Below are 25510 nucleotides of genomic sequence, written 5' to 3'. Positions count from 1 at the left end.
GCCAAAGGAAGTTCAACCAGTTATTAAATCCAAGGGTTCACATACTTTTTCCACCTGCACTGTGAATGTTTACATGGTGTGTTCAATAAAAACATGGTAACATTTAATTATTTGTGTGTTATTAGTTTAACCACCTCAATACCGGGCTTTAAAACCCACCTCCATACCGGGCCTATTCTGGCACTTCTCTCCTACATGTACAAATCATCATTCTTTTGCTCAAAAATGACTCAGAACCCCCAAACATTATATATGTAAACATCCCTTGTAATAGGAATAGTGTGTGACAGGTCCTCTTTAAGGAGAGATGCGGGGTCAATAAGACCCCACATCTCTCCTCCAGGCTGGAAAGAATGAGATCGTGAAAAAAAATTCACAGATCTCATTCTTACAAGCCGCAATTGCGGTTTGTTTACTTACGGGTACCCGGGCGCAGTGCTGGGACAAGGCCATTTGGTGCCCAGGGCGAAGATGGCAAACTGCGCCCCCCCCCCCCCCCGTTTTTTATTAACAAAGTGCTGGTCACCTCAGTCAGCCTCCTCCACCAGCACACTGGTGGCAATTGATTGGGAAAAATGGCGGCAATTGATGGGCACACTGGCAGCACACAGTCTGTAACCATCAATTGCCGCCAGTGTGCTGCCAGTATGCCCATAAAACGCAGCCACTGTGCCATCAAACACAGCCACTCGGTGGCTGTGTTTGATGGCACAGCTGAGTGGCTGTGTTTGATGGCACAGTGGCTGCGTTTGATGGGCACAGTGGCTGCGTGTGATGGGCACAGTGGCTGCGTGTGATGGGCACAGTGGCTGTGTTGATTGCAATTGATGGGCACACTGGCGGCAATTGATGGGCACACTGGCAGCACACTGGTGAAAATTGATGGGGCAAACTGGCAATAATTGATGGTTACAGTCTGTAACCATCAATTGTTGCCAGTTTGCCCCATCAATTGCCGCCAGTGTGCCGATCAAACGCAGCCACTGTGCCATCAAACACAGCCACTCAGCGGCTGTGTTTGATGGCACAATGGCTGCGTTTGATCGGCACACTGGCTGCGTGTGATGGGCACAGTGGCTGCGTGTGATTGGCACAGTGGCGACAATTGATGGCACAGTGGCTGCGTGTGTTGGCACAGTGGCTGCATGTGATGGTACAGTGGCTGCGTTTGGTGGCATAGTGAGTAACTGATGATTTTTTTTTGCTAGTCAGAGAAGGCATGGTTCAAAATAACACTGATCACCTCAGTCAGCTTACCCCCCCCCCCCCCCAATACAGTCATTTAATTACTTGCTTTAACAGGTTCTGTTCTGTTCTGCTTACTTTTTAGTAGTCAATAAGTCTCCTTTGCAGTACTGTAGCGTAGCACACTGCTGCTAGGTTCCTCGTGACTAGTCCTTGCTGCCAGCCAGCTCAGCAGACACAGCTCCCTGCGCAGTGCTGCTCCGAGTCCTCCCTCTGTCAGCCCGCCTCCGGCCGTGACGTCACGCGGCTCACGACGCTGGAATGGACCAACTGACTCCATAGGGGGAGTTAGTAAACGAAGAGGAAAGGTAGCCAGGAGGTGAGGAGCGCACTCGGCAGCCGCTGCCCGCGCTTACTACTAGTACTAGACACACAAGTGTACTAGTCTGGCGGGCGGCGGTCGCGGCTGCCTGTTTGTCAGAACTGCGCCCCCCTCCTTTACGGAATGGTAGCGCCCAGGGCACTCGCCCCGCCCGCCCCTGCCTTGTACCGGCCCTGCCCGGGCGTGACGTCATCACATCGCGCCCGGGCCTCCAACCGTCATAGAGATGACTGGTGACCATCTGGTCACCAGTCATCTCTATGCTGCACATCCGGCGGACGGCGATCATCTCTCCGGGCCCCCGATGGGACGGGAGAGCCCAGAGAAGCACTGGATGGCGGCGGGAGGGGGGATGTCCCCTCCCACCGCCTGTAAGAACGATCAAGCGGCGGAACCGCAGCTATGATCGTTCTTACGGTGCGCAGGATCGCCGCCAGAAGAAAATGATATCTGAATGATGCCTCTAGGTGCAGGCATCATTCAGATATCCCCCCGCAAAGTACAGGACGACATATGACGTCCACCCGGGATAACAGATCCCCTTTTTGGACGTCATATGACGACGTGCGGGTGTAGAGTGGTTAAGCAGACTGTGATTGTCTATTGTTGTGACTTGGATGAAGATCAGATCACATTTTATGACCAATTTGTGCAGAAATCCATATCATTCCAAAAGGGTTCACATACTTTTTATTGCAAGTGCAACTGTGTATATATATATATATACACACACACACACACACACACACACACACACACACACAAAAGCAAAATGAAAAAGAAATTACCTGACATCCCTTTAAAATCAGCTTTCCTTGGATCAAACAGATCCAAGACTCCCAGGACTGGTAATAACACCTTTAAGTCACTTTGGCTTTCCAATTTGAATCTGTAAGTAAAAATCAAACAAGTAATAGTAAGGTGGATATAGATATACATAGATAGCATTGATAATGCAAACTATGAGAAACCGTTCAACTGAGAAATCATAGGGAAGCAAGAACAATCTCCAATACTAATATGTGATAAACTCAACAAAATAACATTCTGTTCAACCTGAAATATTTTTTTTAATTGAGCAGAACATTACTCCATAAGTGCTCTAGGGTTTATAATCTTGTTGGAAAAAAGTCTCATTGTATCAGATTTCAGGAATGGAATCGCCCAGCTACATCAGATTTGGGTTTGGAAATAAAAGATCATTAAGTTAGATATGGGGCATATAAACATTTTGTGCAGTAAATGTTTTCTGTAAAAAAATAAACAAAATATTTCCCCCTCCCGCTGCCAGCGACTGTCCACTAGTGACATTGGGTTTGGTTGGAAGGACCACTGAGAGCTTCGACTGGCCAGGAGATCAACAATCCCAAAAGTGCTGATTTTTTTAAGAGACTTCATCCAGGGATTTTTGGTTAACAAAATCAGTGTTTGGGCAGCACAGGCAACAGTGTTTCCTTTATGTTTTACAGGGAAACCTTTTACCGACAAAGTTGGCAACCAAATAGATTTAAAACTTAGGTCACCCAAAACAGATATTTTAGGTATTGGTATGACAATTGATTTGATATCCCTTCAAATTCCTATATCTCTCTCGGACTCCAGTTGTAAGGTCTCCCTCCCAGATCTCTGTTCTGCCACATTGCATTATGAATCCAACCAAAACAATCTACCGTATATACTCGAGTATATAGCCAAGTTTTTCAGCCCTTTTTTTAGGGCTGAAAATACCCCCCATGGCTTATACTCCAGTCAGTGTACCTGAAGGCCTGCGAGCGTCCATTGTTTAAAAGTCGCGGCTTCCCCCTGGTCCCTTCCGTGATAGGCGTTTCCCAGCAGACACTGTGTTCAGTGTTCCGCCTATCACGGATGTTCTCTTGTCCGAGGATGTAAAGACATCCGTGATTGGCGGAACACTGAACACAGTGTCTGCTGGGAAACTGAGTCTGAGGATGAGAAGATGTCTGTGATAGGCTGCTGGGAAATGCCCATCACGGAACGGGACCAGGAGGAGACCGCGACTTTTAAACAATGAATGGACGCCCGCAGCCTGTCAAGAATTTCAGGTACACTGACTCGGGCACAGGGAGGCTGCAATGGGCACAGAGAGGTGGCAATGGGCACAGTGAGGCTGGGCACAGTGAGGCATGAAAATGGGCACAGTGAGGCGTGCAAATGGGCACAGTGAGGCGTGTAAATTGGCATTGTTGACCCTCTTTTCCGCTTACAGTAGCTGCTGCATTCTCACCCTAGGCTTATACTCGAGTCAATATGTTTTTCCATTTTTTCCAGGGTAAAATTAGGTACCTCTCCTTATACTCGGGTCGGCTTATACTCGAGTATATACTGTAATTCATCTAGCTGCATACTGGACAATATAAGGTAAAAAGGGAAATTAGTGATGAAATCCCATCAAGTTAGTTTGGGAAAACTCATTGACAGAGTGTCGGAGAGATATAAAAATTTGGTGGAGAATTTATTTAATATACTAACATCTACTTATAAATGATATATCAGATTTGAATGGAATTACTATTTGAAAACACTCTTTCATATATTACTACCTGGGCATAAAGATGTCCATTTTGAATTTCTTCATGGTGCTGGTCCACAGTGCTATGCTCTTTGATGTCAAGCTTGCTTCAATAGAAGATAATGGTGTGTTCTTGTCTGTGGGCCGTACCACAAACATACTGACTGTATTCCCTAGGTAAGGCAGCTCCACTATTGTAAACTTCTCAAAAGAAGTGGTTTCAAACTGGCCTGGAGATGTATATAAAAAAATGCATATTATGAGAAAAACTATACAATGGTGGTGCTGTATTCATGACCCTCCAGTACTCCCTCATTAGCGGGGCCGGCCTTTGGGGTGTCCGAGCTGTGCGGCCGCACAGGGCGCCATGCGCAACAGGGGCGCCGTGCGGCCATCACAGCTCGCAGAATGTGAGCTGTGTAGGCAGTGCTGTATTCTGGCCTAGGCCGACAAAAAAATTTGCCAATGCGCCACTAAAGTGTTCGGGTTTGGCTTGAAGAAAAGGTGGCAACCCTAGCCTGTAGGCGCCACAGGATTAGCTCGCACAGGGGGCCTGAACACCTAAGGCCGGCCCTGCTCATTAGTCCTCCTGAACTTTGATAAATATAACTTTTGTTAAATATAACTTTTGTTAAATATCTCCCTCCTACAGATTTCTGAAAGTGAGGAGGAAAATTATGTCAGATCTTGCAACAACGCAGGACCACACATAACAGGAATTACGGTATCTTTGACATTGTCCATGCTGTCTGTTGGTTCACAAATCTTTGCAAGCCTATTAAATGTGCCACTGAAACGTTGGTGATAAAAGTGCAGTACATTACAGCAGCCCATCACATTCAAGTTTATTAAATCAGTTAAGATATGATTTATTGGTTGACTTGTCATGGGTAACTGCATTTTTCACATTAGCATTAATATGTGCAGTGCAGGGGCGGACTGACAACTTATGGGGCCCCTGGGCAATAGAAGATTATGGGGCCCCCGGGCTTACAGATGGCCACCATGCCAGGAGGTAGTGCAGAGGTGGGGCAGCTAAAATCTCGGGATTTTCAAATCAAAAGCATGTCGGTTTCGTACATATCAGGGACAGATGTAAAAAACACAGAAATTTACATACTGTCCCTGGTTTTACTGAGCCTGGCAACCCTGATGGGGCCCCCTAGTGGCATGGGGCCCTTTGGGCTGTGCCCGAGTGTCTCAATGGTCAGTCTGCCCCTGGTGCAGTGCTGTAAGACAGGTACACTAGTGTTAGTAATGCCGCCAAGTTCTGGTGGGTTTAAAGCCTCATTTGGGGAGAGCTCCCCTTGCTTCTTGCCCTGGTGACACCAGGACAAGCAATTAGGGGCTGAGAGTGTCACCACAACAGGAAGAGATAGAGAGTAATAAAAATTGGATAGAAGTTTTCAGGCAATTTTACAAGAATTCGTCAACTGATTTGCAATTAAACAAAAGCGTACCGCTAAATATTTTGGGGCAGATCCACAAAAGCATTACGCCGGCGTATCTATTGATACACCGGCGTAATTTTAAATTTCCTGCGTCGTATCTTTGTTTTGTATCTTCAAAACAAGATACGACGGCATCTCGGCTCGATCCGACAGACGTACGTCTTAGAACACTGTCGGATCTAAGCTGCAATTTTTCGGCGGCCGCTAGGTGGCGTTTCCGTCAAATTCCACATCGAGTATGCAAATTAGCTAATTACGGCGATCCACGAACGTACGTCCGGCCGGCGCTTTTTTTTACGTTGTTTGCGTTTGGCTTTTTGCGGAATATAGTTAAAGCTACTGTTATGAGGCGTACTCAATGTTAAGTATGGGCGTCGTTTGCGTAAGTCGTTCGCGAATAGGAATTTGCGTAGAATGACGTCACCGTCGTAAGCATTGGCTGGTTCCGGTTTAATTTCGAGCATGTGCACTGGGATACCCCCACGGACGGCGCATGCGCAGTTAAAAAATATTTTTGTTTACGTCGGGTCACGACGTATTTACCAGTGGCGGCCCGTCCATAGGGGGCGCGGGGGCGCCGCCCCCCAAAGCTACTCATCAACAAAAGAAAAAAAAATGAAAAAAAAAAATAATAAAAAAAAAAATGACATTTTTTTTTTTTTTTAATATAACATGTCCCTTTAAGTGTGTGTGTGTGGGGGGCGGAGCGCCGGCCACAGAGGTGCTGTGGGAAGCATGATGTCATCGAAATCGTGAGATTTGGCAAGCCGCAAGCAAATCTATCGGCTGGCTTTTATACTGCCCATGGAGCGCAAAGCTCCACGCTCGCACAACCACTCTGTGCTGGATGTGTCCTGTTGGTGGTTAGTGATTGGCTGGTCCATAGGACTTAGGGCGGTGCTTTTATCAGACCAACCAATCACTTCCGGTTTTCTGTGTGACTCATCCTGGCTAGTCTGAACATGAGAGAATTCGGCCAGGGGTCGGGACAGCTCACTGAAGCTGCTGGCAGGTAATTAGGCAGAGAGTTGTGCTCTCAGGACGTGCAGCAGTTTCCTGTGTACTGTGTGTAGTGGATCTGGGGGGTAGAAGGGGGGGAGTGCAGTGAAGGGCTGAGAAGCTTTTAGCACATTTCCTGGGGACAGTAATCTGGATGGGGCTGCTAGTGTTATATGTGTGGCAGGTAGAGGGAGGGGCAGCCTGGGACGTAGTGGATAATGTTAGAATAGTTGTTCAGGCTGTCGTCTCCTCTCCTCTCATCCAGCTAAATTTGCTCCCAGTCTGAGAGCAGAGATTAGAGGTTCTCCTTGGCAGGGGGATCAGATCAAACTGGATGGCATGGTGACATTGTGCTGGGAAGACAGGAGGAGGAGAAGACAAGCTTCCTTCACTGTACACTGATCTGTGCTGGATCAGGCAGATCTACATTCTCCTCCTGATCATTAAATATCTCCTTCATTGCTCCATCATATCCATTCCATCCATTCATCCATCCATTCCACCCACCCCACCCCATCCATCTCACCCACCCACCCATCCCATTCATCCACCCACCCCATTCATCCACCCCACCCATCCCATCCATTCCACCCACCCCATTCATCCACCCCACCCATCCATCAATTCCACCCACCCCACCCATCCACCCATCCCATCCATCCCACACCATTCATCCACCCATCCCATCCATCCCACACCATTCATCCACCCATCCCATCCATCCACCCACCCCACCCATCCCATCCATTCCACCCCATTCATCCACCCCACCCCACACCATTCATCCACCCATCCCATCCATCCCACACCATTCATCCACCCATCCCATCCATCCACCCACCCCACCCATCCCATCCATTCCACCCCATTCATCCACCCACCCACCCACCCCACTCCACCCCATTCATCCATCCATTCCACCCACCCCACCCCATCCATCTCACCCACCCACCCATCCCATTCATCCACCCACCCCATTCATCCACCCCACCCATCCATCCATTCCACCCACCCCACCCCATCCATCTCACCCACCCACCCATCCCATTCATCCACCCACCCCATTCATCCACCCCACCCATCCATCCATTCCACCCACCCCACCCCATCCATCTCACCCACCCATCCCATTCATCCACCCACCCCATTCATCCACCCCACCCATCCCATCCATTCCACCCACCCCATTCATCCACCCCACCCATCCATCAATTCCATCCACCCATCCCATCCATCCCACACCATTCATCCACCCATCCCATCCATTCCACCCCATTCATCCACCCCACCCCACACCATTCATCCACCCATCCCATCCATCCCACACCATTCATCCACCCATCCCATCCATCCACCCACCCCACCCATCCTATCCATTCCACCCCATTCATCCACCCACCCACCCCACTCCACCCCATTCATCCACCCATCCTATTCCACTCACCCCACCCATCCATCCATTCCACCCACCCCACCCCATTCATCCACCCATCCCATCCCACCCCATTCATCCATCCATCCCATCCATTCCACCCACCCCACCCCATTCATCCACCCACCCCACCCCATTCATCCACCCATCCCATCCATTCCACCCCTTTCATCCACCCACCCTATCCATCCACCTCATCATCCACCCACCCATTCTCCCACCCATCTATTCACTCCCCTACCTGTCCATCCATCCCTTCACACCCCTTCCTGCTGGTTGTGTATATTGTGGCTATCCCTCCTCTTTCCTATATAAAAGCAGTTGGTATTGTCCTAAAGCTGACCGTACGCTGTCCAATCCCCTTTTTCATCAGACTATATGCAATACAGTCTGTGCAATTTCCTATAGATCTGCCAACTACTATGTAGTGCAAGAGCCTGCCTTGGGGGGGAGAGCAAGTGCAGGGGGCCAGTTCTGTTTTGCGCCCCCCCTAAAATTTTGACCACCAGCCGCCACTGGTATTTACATAAAACACGCCCCCATCACAGAGATTTGAATAGCGCGCCATTACGCCGCCAAAGATACACTACACCGCCGTAACTTACGGCGCGAATTCTTTGAGGATTAAAAAAAAAAAGTTACGGCGGCGTAGTGTATCTTAGATACGCTGCGCCCGGCGGATAATTGCGCGTAGGAACGTGAATCTACCCCTTTATATTTAAAGAATGTAATTCCAATCCATGCAGTATTTATTGTATAATCTGCTCATTCTTACCATAGTTAACATCTGCAGTTTTATGCATCATAGGAACTTTGACCACCGATCCATCTGTACTGATAAAAGGCAAAGTCTGTGTGTCTGTGAAGGAGAATTTGGTTTTCCATCGGCTTCTGAAATACATTGTGCTCACAAGTGTGATCTGTGTAAAACCTGGCACCAAAGGTTCACAAGGCACGAGAGTCTGTATCCCACCTGTATGGAAAGCAGGCATTAGGCTTTTACTAATTACTTCTTGAAAAGACTGACACTATAATCATACTTATATGTTGTATCTATCAACTATACACTTTCACATCAGTATAAGGATCCTTATTTTCCAAAAATGACAGTGATTTTTAATTGAGGCCTATGAGATCAAAGAATAAGGGCTCATTTACACTTGGTTCGGCTTCAACACACATTAAAGCGCCTACCGCTTCAACATGCTGTTGTGTTTTTGATGCTTCTGTGGTATTCCGTTGAAGATTTGGTGGTGCTTTGGTGATGCTCTTGTTGAAGCTCGGCAGATGTCCTGTGTGTGTGGATATCTCATACCTACAATTTCTCCAAAACAAAGTGAAGCAAAAGCTGAAGTAAAGCCTCTCAAAAGCTGCAGGTGCTTCAAGCAACCTTTGCCATAGACTTCTATAGAGGCTTTGAGGGTGCTTTGAAGCACCACTAAAGCGATATGGGGTATCATTTTTGAAGCAAAGCAAATGCAAGGTGCAAACAGGACTTTAAAGATCAGTCTGTCAGGTTTTTGTGGTAATGAGCCCTTGTAGAACACTAACTCAGTGTTTCCCAGGGTGTGGAGTTTAAGCTTCAGCTTGCTTCCTCACCAGGGCCCCCAATGGCGGGGGTGGACTTACAGAGCCCACTCTCATATACAGATTACAGATGGCAGGAGATAGAAGAGGATCCAGGAAACAAGCCAAGGTCAGGATGGGAGGCAGGCAAGCGAAAACAGTAGACAAAGCCGGGGTCGGTACATGGGAAGTCAGACACAGAATACAAGTAATGCAAGGCAAGCCAAGAGCTCAGAGAAACTAGGAAGTTGCTCAGGCAATCCGGGCTGCACTAAGGCTGTCTTATATAGGGAAGCAAACCGAGACGCGGGCCAGCTAGGGTTGCCACCTCATTTCTTTAAACCCAAACATATATGTATTACCAGGGGTGGACTGACAACTCATGGGGCCCCCGGGCAATAGGAGATTATGGAGCCCCCGGGCAATAGGAGAATATGGGGCCCCCAGGCAATAGGAGATTATGGAGCCCCCGGGCAATAGGAGATTATGGGGCCCCCAGGCAATTGATTATGGGGCCACACAGTACACACGCATACAGTATACACACACAGACACACGATATACATACACAGTATACATACACATATAATACACATATACACACACACACACTGAAAAGGTACTGGAGAGGCGGGCAGCTATAATCTTGGGATTTTTTAAAAAAAAAACAGATTTTCACATTCTGTCCCTGGTTTTACCTAAGCTGGCAACCCTGATGGGCCCCCCTAGTAGCATGGGGCCCTTGGGCATTGCCCGAGTGCCTGAATGGTCAGTCCGCCCCTGTGAATTACACAGGTTCTGAGGCTAATTTAATGCAGATAAGGCACCAAATGAGTCTAAATACTTCGTTAATCAGCCACAGAACCTGTGTAATTAATATGTGTTCAGTTTTAAAGGGATTAGGTGGCAACTCTAGGTCCAGCAAGTGATAGAAGGGAAAAGAATATAAATCCATAGTGGAACAGGCGAAGCAAGAGGCCAGAAGCATGTGTGAATGGAATCACAGATCTTAGCAGAACCCCTGCAGCAAGGGGGTAAGAATTTCACAGGTAGGAAACTGCAGGCTAAACCATGACACAGTCAACCTAAACCAGGGATCCTCAAACTATGGCCCTCCAGCTGTTGTAGAACTACACATCCCATGTGGCATTGTAACACACTGACATTCACAGACATGACTAGGCATGATGGGAATTGTAGTTCCTGAACAACTGGAGGGCCGTAGTTTGAAGACCCATGACCTAAACTAACGATGTTCAGTCTGATGAATCAGCCACACCTCATGCCCCGTACACACGATCACTTTTTGTGATGAAAAAAAATGAAATTTTTAAAAACGTCATTTAAAATGATCGTGTGTGGGCTAAACACCATTTTTTGTCTTCTGAAAAACGACCAAAAAAAAAAATTCGAACATGCTTCAATTTTTTATGACATTTTTTAAAATGTCATTTTTTTGTGTCGTAAAAAATGATCGTGTGTGGGCAAAAACGACGTTTTAAACCCACACATGCCCAGAAGCAAGTTATGAGATGGGAGCGCTCGTTCTGGTAAAACTACCATTCATAATGGAGTAAGCACATTCATCACGCTGTAACAGACAAAAACGCACAAATCGTCTTTTACTAACAAGTAACCAGCTAAAAGCAGCCTCAAGGCGAATAGAACTTCCCCTTTAGAGTGCCGTCGCTTTGTTCATCATTTTTCAAAAACGATGGTGTGTGGACAACATCATTTTTAATGATGAAGTTGGAAAAATTTCTTTTTTTTTCATGATAAAAAATGACATTTTTTTTCATCACAAAAAGTGATCGTGTGTACGCGGCATCAGACTTTGCACCTGAATTAACTTCAGCCACCTACAGTGACCTTCATAAGGAGAGCCTATTCTTTATGTTGGACTTTACTAAGAGAAAGCCGGCCCAAAACTAATAGGCCTCCGCGGACCGTTTTCATCGGATATGTCTGCTGGGATCATTTGGTCTGATGTGTGTACACACCATCAGACCAAATTCCCCGCAGACAGAATACGCAGTGACGTGGCGGCGGCGGCGATGACGCGGCGACGTGCGCGAACCCGGAAGTTCAATGCTTCCACGCATGCGTCGAATCACTTTGACGCATGCACGGGATTTCGGGCCAGTGGACATGTCCGATGAGTCGTACTGACCATCGGACATGTCCGACGGACAGGCTTCCAGGGGACAAGTTTCTTAGCATGCTAAGAAACTTTTGTCCGCTGGAAACCTGTCCGCTAGGCCTGGAAAACTGTCCAGTAGGCCATACACACGGTCAGAGATGTCCGCGGAAACTGGTCCGACGGACCAGTTTCAGCGGACATGTTCGGTCGTGTGCACAAGGCCTTAGAAGACAAGATAGGAGATATGCACATCCAAACTGTTGATATATTACAAGGACATTATGGTTACTAGAGTTAGTATTTGGACTTGTTAAGATGGCCATAGGTGCACACCAAAAGTACCAGTTTGGGAACATCTGCCTGTCCTCTGCACCACTGTTTATCGTATGACTTTGACTTAAGTTGACCATACAGTAAACAAATTGGTCGTACTATCTTCTGTAGAGCTACCATCAACTATGGGGGCCTCCCCGAATGGATTACATTTGAATGTATCCTTTAGGTTTGTCCTTGTATAACATTTTGTCCCACTGCCTCCAGTGTTAGTTTACATCCTCTTCCCAAAGTCTTATGTGTGCTGCCCGCATCTGTGCTGTATCTTCTATGAGGCTGTAACTCAATGCTGGAGACACTCAGGGAAAGCCTCATAGAAATCTACATGGGGCTACTGCGTAGGGGCCACCAGCTCGGAGAAGCCTTTCGGAAGAAAATGTAAACAAATATTGAAGGCCACATAAGCTAGATCAAGGTAACATAGCTCCCAACTGTCCCTGATTTCGAGGGACTATCCCTGATTTGGAACAATGTCCCTCTTTCTTCCTTATTTGTCCCTCATTATGGTCTGATCTATATAGTTGTATATAAAATGCACCTTTTATCTTTCAAAAATAGGTGCGCTTTGTTTAAAAGTTCACTTATCCTTTAACCACTTCCCAACCGCCGCATGTAAATGTACGTCCACAGAATGGCACGTACAGGCAAATGGGCGTACATGTACGTCCTTGCCTTCTAGCGGGTGGAGGGTCCGATCGTGACCCCCCCACCCGCTACATGCGGCGGTTGGATTCCCGCAGGGAGCGATCCGGAACGACGGCGCGGCTATTCGTTTATAGCCGCTCCGTCGCGAACGCTCCCCGGAGCTGAAGAACGGGGAGAGCCGTATGTAAACACGGCTTCCCCGTGCTTCACTATGGCGCTGCATCGATCGAGTGATCCCTTATATAGGGAGACACGATCGATGACGTCAGTCCTACAGCCACACCCCCCTACAGTTGTAAACACACACTAAGTGAACCCTAACTCCTACAGCGCCCCCTGTGGTTAACTCCCAAACTGCAACTGTCATTTTCACAATAAACAATGCAATTTAAATGCATTTTTTGCTGTGAAAATGACAATGGTCCCAAAAATGTGTCAAAATTGTCCGAAGTGTCCGCCATAATGTCGCAGTCACGAAAAAAATCGCTGATCGCCGCCATTAGTAGTAAAAAAAAATAATAAAAATGCAATAAAACTATCCCCTATTTTGTAAACGCTATACATTTTGCGCAAACCAATCGATAAACGCTTTTTGCGATTTTTTTTACTAAAAATTGGTCGAAGAATACGTATCGGCCTAAACTGAGGGAAAAAAAATGTTTTTATATATGTTTTTGGGGGATATTTATTATAGCAAAAAGTAAAAAATATTGCATTTTTTTCAAAATTGTCGCTTTATTTTTGTTTATAGCGCAAAAAATAAAAACCGCAGAGGTGAGCAAATACCACCAAAAGAAAGCTCTATTTGTGGGGGAAAAAAGGACACCAATTTTGTTTGGGGGCCACGTCGCATTACCGCGCAATTGTCTGTTAAAGCGACGCAGTCCCGAACTGTAAAAACACCTTGGGTCTTTAGGCAGCATTTTTGTCCGGGGCTTAAGTGGTTAAAGGAACCTATTTAGAAAATTAAAAAACAGACCTTTACAACCCCTTTAAAAGAGTGACAAAGTAGTTACACTAACAAACAAGAGCTCCCTCTAGTGGGTAATTTATATATATTTATAATAATCTCTATATTTAATGCAATTATAATAAAGGACTAGCATTGTTTGCAATGAAGTTCTAATAATAGTGCATTGTGGCACAGATTTGAAGCAGAGATCTCCTCACCTCCTGTGTTCCTTGTGACCCACTGATTGATCTGACTTGCTGTCCATGTGTGCTCACTGAAGTTAGCCTGTTGGAGGCTGCTATTTGCCCATAGTGCAACATTTTCAATAAACGGGGCAGAGAGGGAGGTCCCAGTTTGTACGAACAAAGCACACGCCAAGTGCATGGATGTTTCCTGGCTGGAGTTTGCCAATTCCTTGTGCATAGCTTTCATGAAATGTTGTACAGATTCATCTAAAATAACGAAGAAAGCATACCATGTTACTTTACAGACTATAATAAAATCAATACAATACAATGATTATTGCTCTATAACCCTGTTGATGTCTGTGGAGACGAAACCGGTCGGTTAAAAGTCTGATCCATATTACCAATACTGTGCCAGTTCATGTTATCTGCCTGCTGTGGATTTTTCCTTTTGATGTGCCGTGGTGAACGAGTGTCTTTATCGTTTGGGTCTTTTTACAATTTTACTTTTTTAAACTGTGGACGATTTTCTTGCTGTGTACTTCATTTTTATGAGATTTGGACTATCTCCTTGCTTTTGTTATAAACATTCTTTGATCAAGAATTTTAAATAAATTTCTACACTATGAGGAGGTGTTTTTTCCCTCTTTTCTCATATCACCTATGAAATCGGGAGTTCCTCCTCCTTATCATCTTATGTGACGTTCCTTTGGCTGCTGTTACCTACTTTCCTCCTGGGATCCATCCGGAACATCGGAATTGGGATATCCATCCACCCATTGGTGCAACTGAAGGACGGCCAGCATATATAAGCCTTGAGGACCTACCCACCATACGGTGAGCTGTGGGTCAACGAAAGCTGGTAAGGGTACCTTAACTTTTATATGCCAAGGAATTGAAGATGTGCATTTTCTGAGGGAAAGGATTCTCCATTGTTATAGAAGAGGCGTTCTTTTTGAACTGAAGTGACTATTAGTTTTCTGGGGAAGCTTTGGAAGTGCTCCAATTTTTTCCCTTCCCCCCCCCCCCCCTTCTGATTTTTCAGAACGTTTATTTGTGTTTTTTGTGTTTATTTACACTTACAATCATTTATTACATAAGAATTTTCTTTTGTATGCTTTTATATGCCACATAAGTATATTTTAGCACTCAGAGTTAAATCTAGCTCTGGTATTTATTAAGATTAATCTATAAGATTTTGTTTTCTTAATACTATTCTCACTATAGAGGTCACATCCTCATAACCATTCAGTGGTTCCTTTTTTTCTTTATAGTGTTGGCGCTACATTTATTTCCTTTTTTTCTGTTTACACTTATCCACTGGTATGTTGGCTGCCTATTCACACTATATATACACTTAGATTTGTTTAGCGCAATATAATTTTATATAAATACAATGATTAAGCACAAGATGTATGTGTGAAACGCATCTACGTGACCTCGTGTTGGTGTCTTTGGTGTTATCATTTTGACCAATAAAAGGCAATCGGAATTCCTGGATGTGCAGCCATTTCTTCTCTTACAATGCTCCCCACAGTAGGAGATCTATTTGTAGGCCTCGGTTTTGTTGATGCCAGCCCACATACTTATTAAAATCAGGCAGATGTTTCAAGATCAGGAGCCCAAAAACAGTATGATCCACCTCCCAAAGCATTATTCCAATGCAGAAGGGTATTACCGTATTTATCGGCGTATACCGCGCACTTTTTTGCCCTGAAAATCAGGGCAAAATCGTGGGTGCGCGATATACTCCGATACTCGCTGTCTTGCGCCGAGTTTGAACACTGCGCCGGCATATACCGAGCACAGTACACTCGTGTATAGTCGGGCAGGCTCGGCCCCTCTCGCGCTCACGTCCTGGACGTCCAGGACGTGAGCGCGAGAGTAGCCGAGCCTGCCCAACTATACACGAGTGTACTGCGCTCAGTATATGCTGGTGCAGTGTTCAAACTCGGCGCGGGAAAGCAGGGATCGAGCATCAGCGGGGAGGACACCACAGCCTAAGGACGCCGGACCCGACGAAGAGGACACCCGAAGCCGCAGACGGACGCCGGACCCGACGAAGAGGACACCCGAAGCCGCAGACGGACGCCGGACCCGACGAAGAGGACACCCGAAGCCGCTGATGGACGCCGGACCCGACGAGGCCGCTGATGGTCGCTGCTCAAGACACCAAAACTGTAAGTAGTAAAATGTAATAAAATGTTTTTTTTCCAGGAATGTCGGGTCCACTTTAGGGGTGCACGCTATACGCCGGAGCGCGCAATACCCCGATAAATACGGTAAGCTTCTGCAATTGATTAGTTCACAGAGAAGGCTGCAGGATTTGGGGGATTTATTTGAAAAAGACCTACCCTGGTGTGTGGGCAGGTAAGTTATCCACTATCAGTTTCAATGATATTGGACTTTTTTGGACCCCTACCTATTTTCTATATTCCAAATAAAGTCGCCTGCACTGCATGCAGTTGCAGCACGGTTGCAGGGCAGTTGCAGCATGGCCCCATTCAATTGAATGGTTTAAGTTTGAGGACAATCCTGCCACTCGAATGCGAAATTGCAGTTAATTTATGCCGAAGCCGCAAAAGCAGAGCATTGCATAATGGGTCAGTATTTTGAAGGTTAAAACAAGCTGTGAGGAGGTGACATATCACTTTCTCACCACCTGTAAAATGTCTTCTAAAAAGCGACTTACTGTTTTAGATTAGCGCTACAGTTGTTTTACATTCCAATGACTGAGCTATTACCTTGCTATACCCCCCCCCCTTTTTTTTTTTAATTAGAATGTTTTACATATAGACAGCTGATAGGAGAATCTACAAAACTGTAAATAAAATTTCATCACAAAATTATAAAAAAATTAGCTATTGAAAATGTGAGCATTACAATAACATTGAGTATACATTGAGACTATAACACAAAATACTCACTGCAACTCCACTACAGTTTGCCACTAAACCCCAGGCTGCTAAACATCTCACTTTAATAGATGTGTAAGGGAAAGCACTAAGGACTTTTATTACAGTACTCAGGGAGACATCTGCTCACCATGCCGCCGCATAGGATGGGCACCTAATCCTACAATCTTCATTCATTAAAATAAAAATCCTCATCTTATAAAATACATATATATTTTTTTACTCACTAAGCGTGACCCTCTGGAGATTACCTTCTTCTTATTATTATTATTATTATTATACAGGATTTATATAGCGCCAACAGTTTGTGCAGCGCCTTACAAGGTTAGGGCAGACTGTACAATTACAATACAGGAGGAATCAGATGGCCCTTGTAAATTATTAAATGATTAATAGGAAAAAAAAGTGATATGCTTATGGGCTAAAAAAAAAAAAATAGGGCCAGATTCTCAAAGGCGTTACGACGGCGCAACGCCATTTGCGCCGTCGTAAGTCCTAATCTGGCCCAGGGTATCTATGCGACTGATTCTTAGAATCAGTTACGCATAGATACCCATTAGATCTGACAGGCGTAAGGCTCTTACGCTGTCAGATCTTAAATGCAATTTTTTTTCCCGCCGCTAGGTGTCGCATCGTCGTTTTCCAAATTAGCTAGTTACGCGAGATTCCCGAATGTACGCGCGGACGACGCAGTGATTTTACGACGTTTCCGTAAGCGTAAACTTGCCCCTGCTATCATGAGGGGCAAGTTTACGTATGGCGTCGAGTCAGCGTCGGCTTTTTCCGTCGTTTACATCATTTTCATAAGTCGTTCGCGAATACGACTTTACGTCAATGACGCTCACGTCGGCGTCATTGACGTTTTCCATAGTGAGCTGGACATGCGCACTGGGCTATTTTTCCGCCAGGCGCATGCGCAGTTTGATCGGCGCAGGGGCGCGCTTAATTTAAATACAAGCCGCCCCCTTTGAATTACGCGGCCTTACGCCGGGCCAATTACACTACGCCGACGCAAATTACGGAGCAAGTGCTTGGAGAATATGGCACTTGCTCCAGTAATTTGCGGCGGCGTAGTGTAAATGACTTGCGCTACGCCGCAGCAGATTCTACAAGAATCTGGCCCATAGTTTTTATAGCTTGAACTGTCACATACTTACTTTTTATTCAAAGTGAAACTATGGGCAAATAAAAAAAGAGTCCCCCTGCAAAATAGTTAGTGATATTGCTAATAATGTATATAATTCGTTTTTCTATTTCCTTTAGCAGGGTGACAACGCTCTTCTTTTTGCTGGGAAATCCCATGGCAGCGTTGCCACCCTGTAGACGAGGTAATCTTAGATGGCATGTAGTTTTGAATAGATTAAAGCTAGAACTTCAGAATATTCCCTCCTGTATAAAAAAAAAACAAATATTACCAATCTGCACTCAATCCAAGTGATCTCTAGCATGCATCATGTCCCCCATCTCTGGTATAGTCTCCTGCAGTATCCATCCACCCATACCTGTAGAATGTCACCAGCCTTTGAGCAGCTCCTGTAGGATGTTTGCAGTCTTTTAGGGCTTATTCACACGGGTGGCCAGGGGAGGTAAAATCTGGCAGTTGAGCCGTGGTTTTACTGCCCCCCGACAGCCTGCTGCTCAGAGCTGTACACATCACGCAGCCGCATTAAAAATTAAACAACATGTCGCTTTGCCTGGTGGTGCCGCCACCAAACCTAACTCATTCAAGTGGATGGGGTTGCGCCAAAACCACCCTGCAACTGCGTGAAATGCTTTTTGAGGGTTTGAACAGCATACCACCCCCTCGCTGCCTGTCAAATGACTGTCAAAATAAAAATTTGCAACACTCGTCATTTTATTCTTTAGGGTCTCTGCTATATATATATAGGGGCAGATCCACAAAGAAATTACGCCGGCGTATCTACTGATACGCCGGCGTAATTTCAAAATTCCTGCGTCGTATCTTTGTTTTGAATCCTCAAACCAAATTATGACGGCATCTCGGCTAGATCCGACAGGCGTACGTCTTCGTACGCCGTCGGATCTAAGATGCAATTTTTGGCCGTCCGCTAGGCGTTCCCGTCGTAATCCGCGTCGAGTATGCAAATTAGCTATTTCCGACGATCCACGAACGTACAACCAGCCGTCGCATTTTTTACGTAGTTTCCGTTCGGCTTTTTCCGGCGTATAGTTAAAGCTGCTATATGGTGGCGTACTCAATGTTAGGTATGGCCGTCGTTCCCGCGTATAATTTTGAAAATTTTACGTTTGCTTAAAGCGGTTGTAAACCCGCATAAATTTTTTTTTCTACACCTGCAAGGAAAAAGCCATAATGACCTAATATGCACCGCATATTAGCTCATTATGAAATACTTACCTCGGAACGAGGTAGGTAACTTACCTGGTCCCCGCCGAGCGTGTCTTCCGGGTATCGCCGCTCCAGCGCTGTGATTGGCTGGAGCGACGATGACGTCACTCCCGCACATGCGCGCAGGAGATTTCCTTTCCGGCATGGGTCGGCGGGGCCGGCCATTCAGCCGAGGATCCCCCCTGCGAATGCGCCGCTGCAATCAGCGGCGCATCGAGAGGGGAATATCTCCTAAACCGTACAGGTTTAGGAGATATTCTTTATACCTACAGGTAAGCCTTATTATAGGCTTACCTGTAGGCAAAAGTGAAAAAAGTGGGTTTACAACCACTTTAAGTAGTCCGTGAATGGGGCTGGACGCCATTTACGTTCACGTCAAAAACAATGACGTCCTTGCGACGTCATTTGGAGCATTGCACCCTGGGATTTTTTACGGACGGCGCATGTGCAGATCGTTCGGCGCAGGGACGCGCTTCATTTAAATGCAACACGCCCCCTACCCGCCGAATTTGAATTCCGCGCCCTTACGCCGCAAGAGATACACTACGCCGCCGTAACTTATGGCGAAAATTCGTTGAGGATTCAAAGAAAAGCAAAGTAAGTTACAGCGGCGTAGCGTATCTTACATACGCTGTGCCCTGCTCCGATGTATGTGGATCTGCCCCATAATGTTTGAGGGTTCTAAATGTTTTTTTAGAAACATAGGGCCAGATTCTCATACATTCGCGCTGCTCCTGGGCAGCGGAATATATGAGATCTACGTTACACCGCCGCAGGTCTACAGGTTTACATCCTGATTCTCAGAACACTTACCTGTAAACTTGCGGCGGTGTAGCGTTAGATTGCTCGTCGCAAGCCCGCCCAATTCAAATGGGGCGGGCACCATTTAAATTAGGCGCGCTCCCGCGCCGAGCGTACTGCGCATGCTCCGTCGGGTAAATTACCCGACGTGCATTGCGCTAAATGACGTCGCCCCGACGTCATTTGCCTAGATGTATACGTAAATGGCGTCCAGCGCCATTCACGGACATCTTACGCAAACGACGTAATTTATATTGAATTTGACGCGGGAACGACGGCCATCGTTAACATTGGTTGCGCCTGCTAATTAGCAGGGGCAACCTTACGCGTCGGGTACGCTACGCAAACGACGTTAATTCGCTGCGTCGACCTCGCGTATGTTCGGGAATCGCCGTACTTACCTCATTTGCATAGACGACGGGGAAAAGCGACGATGCGACACCTAGCGGCGGGAAAAAAAAATACATTTAAGATCTGACAGCGTAACAGCCTTACGCATGTCAGATCTAATGGGTACCTATGCGCAACTGATTCTGAGAATCAGTTGCATAGATACCCGGGGCCAGATGAGGTGTTACGACGGCGCTAATGGTGTTGCGCCCTCGTAACGCCTTTGAGAATCTGGCCCATAAAGTCGATTTTTACATGTAGGAAATAAGTGTCAGAATTGGCCCGGATGCATAGTGGTAAAGAGTCAAACTTTTTACAAGTATTTTTCAAATAATATTTTACCATGAACGTTGTATCCTAGCACATTCTCTATCTGAGCGAAGGTGCTTCCTCGAGCTCCAAACTGCAGTAACCCCAGAGAATTGGCCACACTGCTTGGGGAGATCACTAAGTTAGTCTTGTTTTCTGTCTTCACTAACATCCGGTACAACCTGACCGCAAATTCCGTATTCAGCTCTCTGAGTCTCTCATACGAGCTGTATCCCCGGCTGAAACGACTTAAACACGCGAGCACCAGGAGCAGGTAAACTGGAGGCATGGAGAATGTGTGCCCAGATGATCACCAGTCCTACAAAATATAAATGGATAACATACAGATACGATACTTACTTTGTGTCAAACAACAGTGTTTAAAGGGGAGTTCCACCCACAATTTCACTTTTTAAATATAAATACCCCTGTAATACACAAGCTTAATGTAGTCTAGTAAAGTTAGTCTGTAAACTAAGGTCCGTTTTGTTAGGTTGTTAGAGCATTTAGTTAGTTTATAATCTAGAAATAGACCGTGGCCATCTTAAGTGTGGGCATCATGAAGCCAGATTGTATGACTTCCTGGATTTCAGCCTTGCAGATCTCGCACATGCTCAGTGCTGCACAAGCGATATAATAGGTTTCAGTCAGGTTTCCATAGCAACGGGAGTGTCAGAGGAAGTTGCCGCCCCTTCTCTATGCAAATAGGCTATTTGCAAGGACTACTGGGATACATGATGCCTATCCCAGAAACCCTTGCGAATAGCCTTGTGACTTAATAGCCTAGGCTAATAAGGAGGAGGAAGTAATGGAGGACTACAAAATAAAGGTATTTACAAGCAACAAAATAAATAAAAATTGTCCATTCTGAACACTATGAGATTAGGGCATGCAGCACAGACAAACATAAAAAAATGGGTGGAACTTCACTTTGATGTTTTAAGGCAAATCTAAAGCTAGACACTAAAATCTCTTATAAGCTAAAATATGTTAATGTCATTTCAAAAGTTGATTTCATTTTTTCAACCTGCATTACATACATATTTTTTTATCTTTAAAAACCTTCCACTGTCTGTTCCTCCTATGCAGACATACAAAGGAGTGGAGGAGCAGACAGTGTTGGCAGGGGACTCCAAAAGAGGAGGTTCTGGTCCAAAACCTTTTTTTAAATTTGTTGCTAAAACACGAACAAACTCTACTTTATATACAAACAAGCCTGCAAGAATGTTAAAGGGTCACTAAAGGCAGATTTTTTTTTTTAAAATAACAAACATGTTATACTTACCTCCACTGTGCAGCTTGTTTTGCACAGAGTGTCCCCTAACCCGGTCTTCTGGGGTCCCTCGGCGGCTGTCTCGGCTCCTCCTCGCAAAAGCTTTCCACCTTAATGCGAGCTCGCATGGTGGAAAGCTTTTGCGAGCGCACTCCCATAATACAGCGGCGGGCATAGCTGCCGACTGTATCACTCGGCTCCGCCCCCCGGCGCGCTGCGTCATCTGCTGTGATTGACAGCAGCGCCAGCCAATGGCTGCGCTGCTATCAATCCGTCCAGCCTAGCCAATCAACGGCCAGGCTGGGAACCGAAGACCATCACATGGACGCGCACGGGACTTTCGAGGGGTCAGGTAAGTTAAATGGGGGTTCGGGGGGGGGCCGTTACCATCGGATGTTTTTTCACCTTAATGCATAGGATGCAGAGGATGCATTAAGGTGAAAAAACATTTACCTTTACAACCCCTTTAAGGGAAGAAGGGAAATAAGACTTTAATAATAACTAATAAGGTTTCACTAAATTATTTTGTTTTATATATTTTTATTTCCATATGTGGACTTTAGTCATTCAGCATTTTTCTTTTTACTGATTTAAATGCAACCTATTGTTTTAATGGGTTTGTACACACAGGCGCGCAACGCTGCGCGTAGATCAGTATAAAATTAAGATTACAAAATTCTGCATTGCTGGTCAATATTTGGTCATTTTACATGGATACATATGCACATGGTTCCAGTAATCCCTGTCCTTAGTCTGTATGTCATCAGAAAACTGTTTTCTTGCTTTTTTGTGCATCATCTTTAGAAGAGGCTTGCAAAAATGAAGGAAAAATGTTCTGGACAGCCGCACTCCAAAAATAAATTGCTTTTATTGTAAAATCAGAAAACACTAAAAAAGCATGCCACAGCAAGCAGGGTAAAACTGACGCATTTCACACCAAACTTTAGTGCTTATTCATAGCATAGTAAACACGTTTTTAACGCTGATTTTTCCAGGAGTCCTACCTAGCTTTACAGCGTTTTTAAAAACGTCCATGGAAATGAAGCCTTAGAGTGCCGTCGTACGTGTTGTACATCACCACGCTTTGTTCATCATTTTTTTTAAACGATGGTGTGTGGGCAACGTTGTTTTTAATGATGAAGTTGGAAAAACTTCGTTTTTTGGACATGCTGAAAAATTACATTTTTTTTTCATGCCGAAAAACGACCGCGTGTACGCGGCATTATCCTATGTGTCCATGCACATTAGGATGTTAAAGCGGATGTGCCACGAAAAAAAAATATTAAAAGTCAGCAGCTACAAATACTGCAGCTGCTGACTTTTAATATTAGGACACTTACCTGTCCTGGAGTCCAGCGCCGTCCGCAGCAGAGGACGAGCGATCGCTCGTCACTCTGCTGCTCCCCCCGCCATCCTCAGTGAGGGAACCAGGAAGTTAAGCGCTCCGGCTTCACTACCCGGTTCCCTTCGGCGCATGCGCGAGTTGCGCTGCGCTGCTGATTGGCTCCCGCTGTGCTCTGGGAGCCGAGTGTTCCCAGAGCACAACAGGGGGAGGGAGGTGACGTTCTGCCCGCAGTTAACCCAAAACTGTGTGGCCGGAAGTGGGTGCAAATACCTGTCTTTAGACAGGTATCTGCACCCCCCTCCCCCTGAAAGGTGTCAAATGTGACACCGGAGGGGGGAGGGTTCCGATCAGCGTGAGTTCCACTTTAGGGGGGAGCTCCGCTTTAAGAGGCATATTTTGAGTTTAACGTTTAAAAAAAAAAATTCTGGTTCACGTTTCTGATTGGAGCTTGGAGGCAGAAAAAATGTAAAACTCATCTAAACTTTGTACAAAAAATATTCTATATGAGTGTTTTTTTACTCCAGAGAGAACAGATGTTTTTTTAAGCAAATTTTGTACTTGAATCAATCTGAAAGATCAACAAAAGTTACAGCTTTTTAAAAATGTTATGTATTTTTTTTTTGGTGAGTATTTATTTACTTTAGCATCCATTTATAATATATTGAGTAGACCCTCAAATTACACAGTTGTTGGTGGTACTTTTCTGATCCAAGACATCAAATCTGAAACAAAACTTGTGTGTGTGACCAACAATTGGAGCAGGCTAATAACTGAAATCAGACCGCCCGGGGTCCTTCTTTGGCCAGTCCTTAACAGGTATCACTGGTAACCCAAATTTAATCTCACTGTCATTTGTTCTCTACAAAACCACAGGTATCTCAATACATTTTGGTTGCCTTTAAATTCCTTTTGAAAATTTCAAATATATCAAACATTACTAAAATAAATTCTCATTATATTCATTCATCTGTCATTATTATATTTTATATATATATATATATATATATATATATATATATATATATATATATATATATATATATATATATATATATATATATATAATTTCAAAAATGTCTATGTATAACCTGCAATAACGAAACAGGGTCAGGATTGGATATATTGCCCATAACAACCAATCACATTCATGGATTATTTTTTTATTAGGAAACAAATGATGAGATCTAATAGGCTTCTGGTTTCTTTTGCTCCACTTTTGGAAAAATTCCACTTTGCACTACAAGTGAAAACTGCACATGAAATTGCACTGAAAGTGCACTTGGAAGTGCAGTCGCTGTAGATCTGAGGGGGACATGAAAGGAAAAAAAACAACGCATTTTAGCTTGCACATGATTGGATGATAAAATCAGCAGAGCTTCCCCTCATTTCAGGTCTACCCCTCAGATTTACAGCGACTGCACTTCCAAGTGCAATTTCAAGTGCAGTTTTCACTTGTAGTGCAAAGTGGATTTGCCTTTCGTAAATAACCCCCAATGGGTTGATGTCTTAAAACAGGTAGTCGGATTTAATTTAATTGGAAATGGAAGGATGAGTACTATAAAGAACAGCTTTATAGTTGCTCCAGTTTTTAGCTGTCATCTCCAATATTTTTGTATCTCTAACTGTAGTTTAGGCAAAAACAATCTATAGGTTTCCCATTTTTTATGCAGTTGCATCCCATTCATTCTGCAGAGAGTGATTAATGGCAGGCATCTGCTGGTGTACTGTACTCACAGTTTGCCTTGTGCTGCGCTGTCCTCCTCTACGTATCTCTCCTTCTGTGAATCTCCTTCTGTCAGGCACTTTGATGTGTGGATGTGTAAAGCTAAGTCATGGGACTGCATAGAAAGGGATAGTCGGTGACTGCAGTCTCTATTGGCGATGTCTGTACCACTCTGGCCAAATTCCTGTGTACTGGTGGATCTATATAGAGCCAGGCAGAGAGGCTGGTCACTCACCAGCAAATCCAGTGCAAGGCACAAGAGGGGACACTTGGAGATGCAGTCAGCACTTTTCACTCAATCTTTACAACAGAGTGACCCGATTATACTTCAGCGGCTTTTTATACTATATAGGCATGGCTATAAATAGTAAAGCCTTTGACAATAGTCTGTTTGAAGCATTGATATGTTTCCTATTATTCTTTTGAATAAGGAATATTTTTATTCAAAGCTCCAGTTTCAGACCTACTATGAACAAATATATAACTTAAATAGTAAATTATATGCCGCGCTTCGGGATATCACACAATAAATGCGTGCTGAAGATTAAAACAAACACATGGGCCCGGATTCACAAAGCACTTACGC

At 45.2% G+C, this 25510-nt stretch overlaps 1 protein-coding gene across 1 annotated transcript in view; it reads right to left on the bottom strand.

The window, feature by feature from the left end:
• Positions 1–25233, bottom strand: part of SERPINE3 (serpin family E member 3) — a 35526-nt gene extending 10293 nt beyond the window's left edge. Inside the window, exons 1-6 of the mRNA XM_040340327.1 lie at positions 24936–25233; positions 20617–20902; positions 13834–14067; positions 8755–8952; positions 4129–4327; positions 2356–2456 (exon numbers count right to left, since the gene is read on the bottom strand). Of these exons, the coding sequence (XP_040196261.1) occupies positions 2356–2456; positions 4129–4327; positions 8755–8952; positions 13834–14067; positions 20617–20872 (988 nt within the window). The 5' untranslated portion in view covers positions 20873–20902; positions 24936–25233. The remainder of the gene's footprint in view (positions 1–2355; positions 2457–4128; positions 4328–8754; positions 8953–13833; positions 14068–20616; positions 20903–24935) is intronic.
• Positions 25234–25510: the final 277 nt, after the last annotated feature.

Source organism: Rana temporaria, chromosome 2 (genome assembly GCF_905171775.1).
Source record: "Rana temporaria chromosome 2, aRanTem1.1, whole genome shotgun sequence".
NCBI classification, from domain to species: Eukaryota; Metazoa; Chordata; class Amphibia; order Anura; family Ranidae; genus Rana; species Rana temporaria.
The sequence above is the reverse complement of the archived record's forward strand: the minus strand, read 5'-3'. Positions and strand labels throughout refer to the sequence as shown.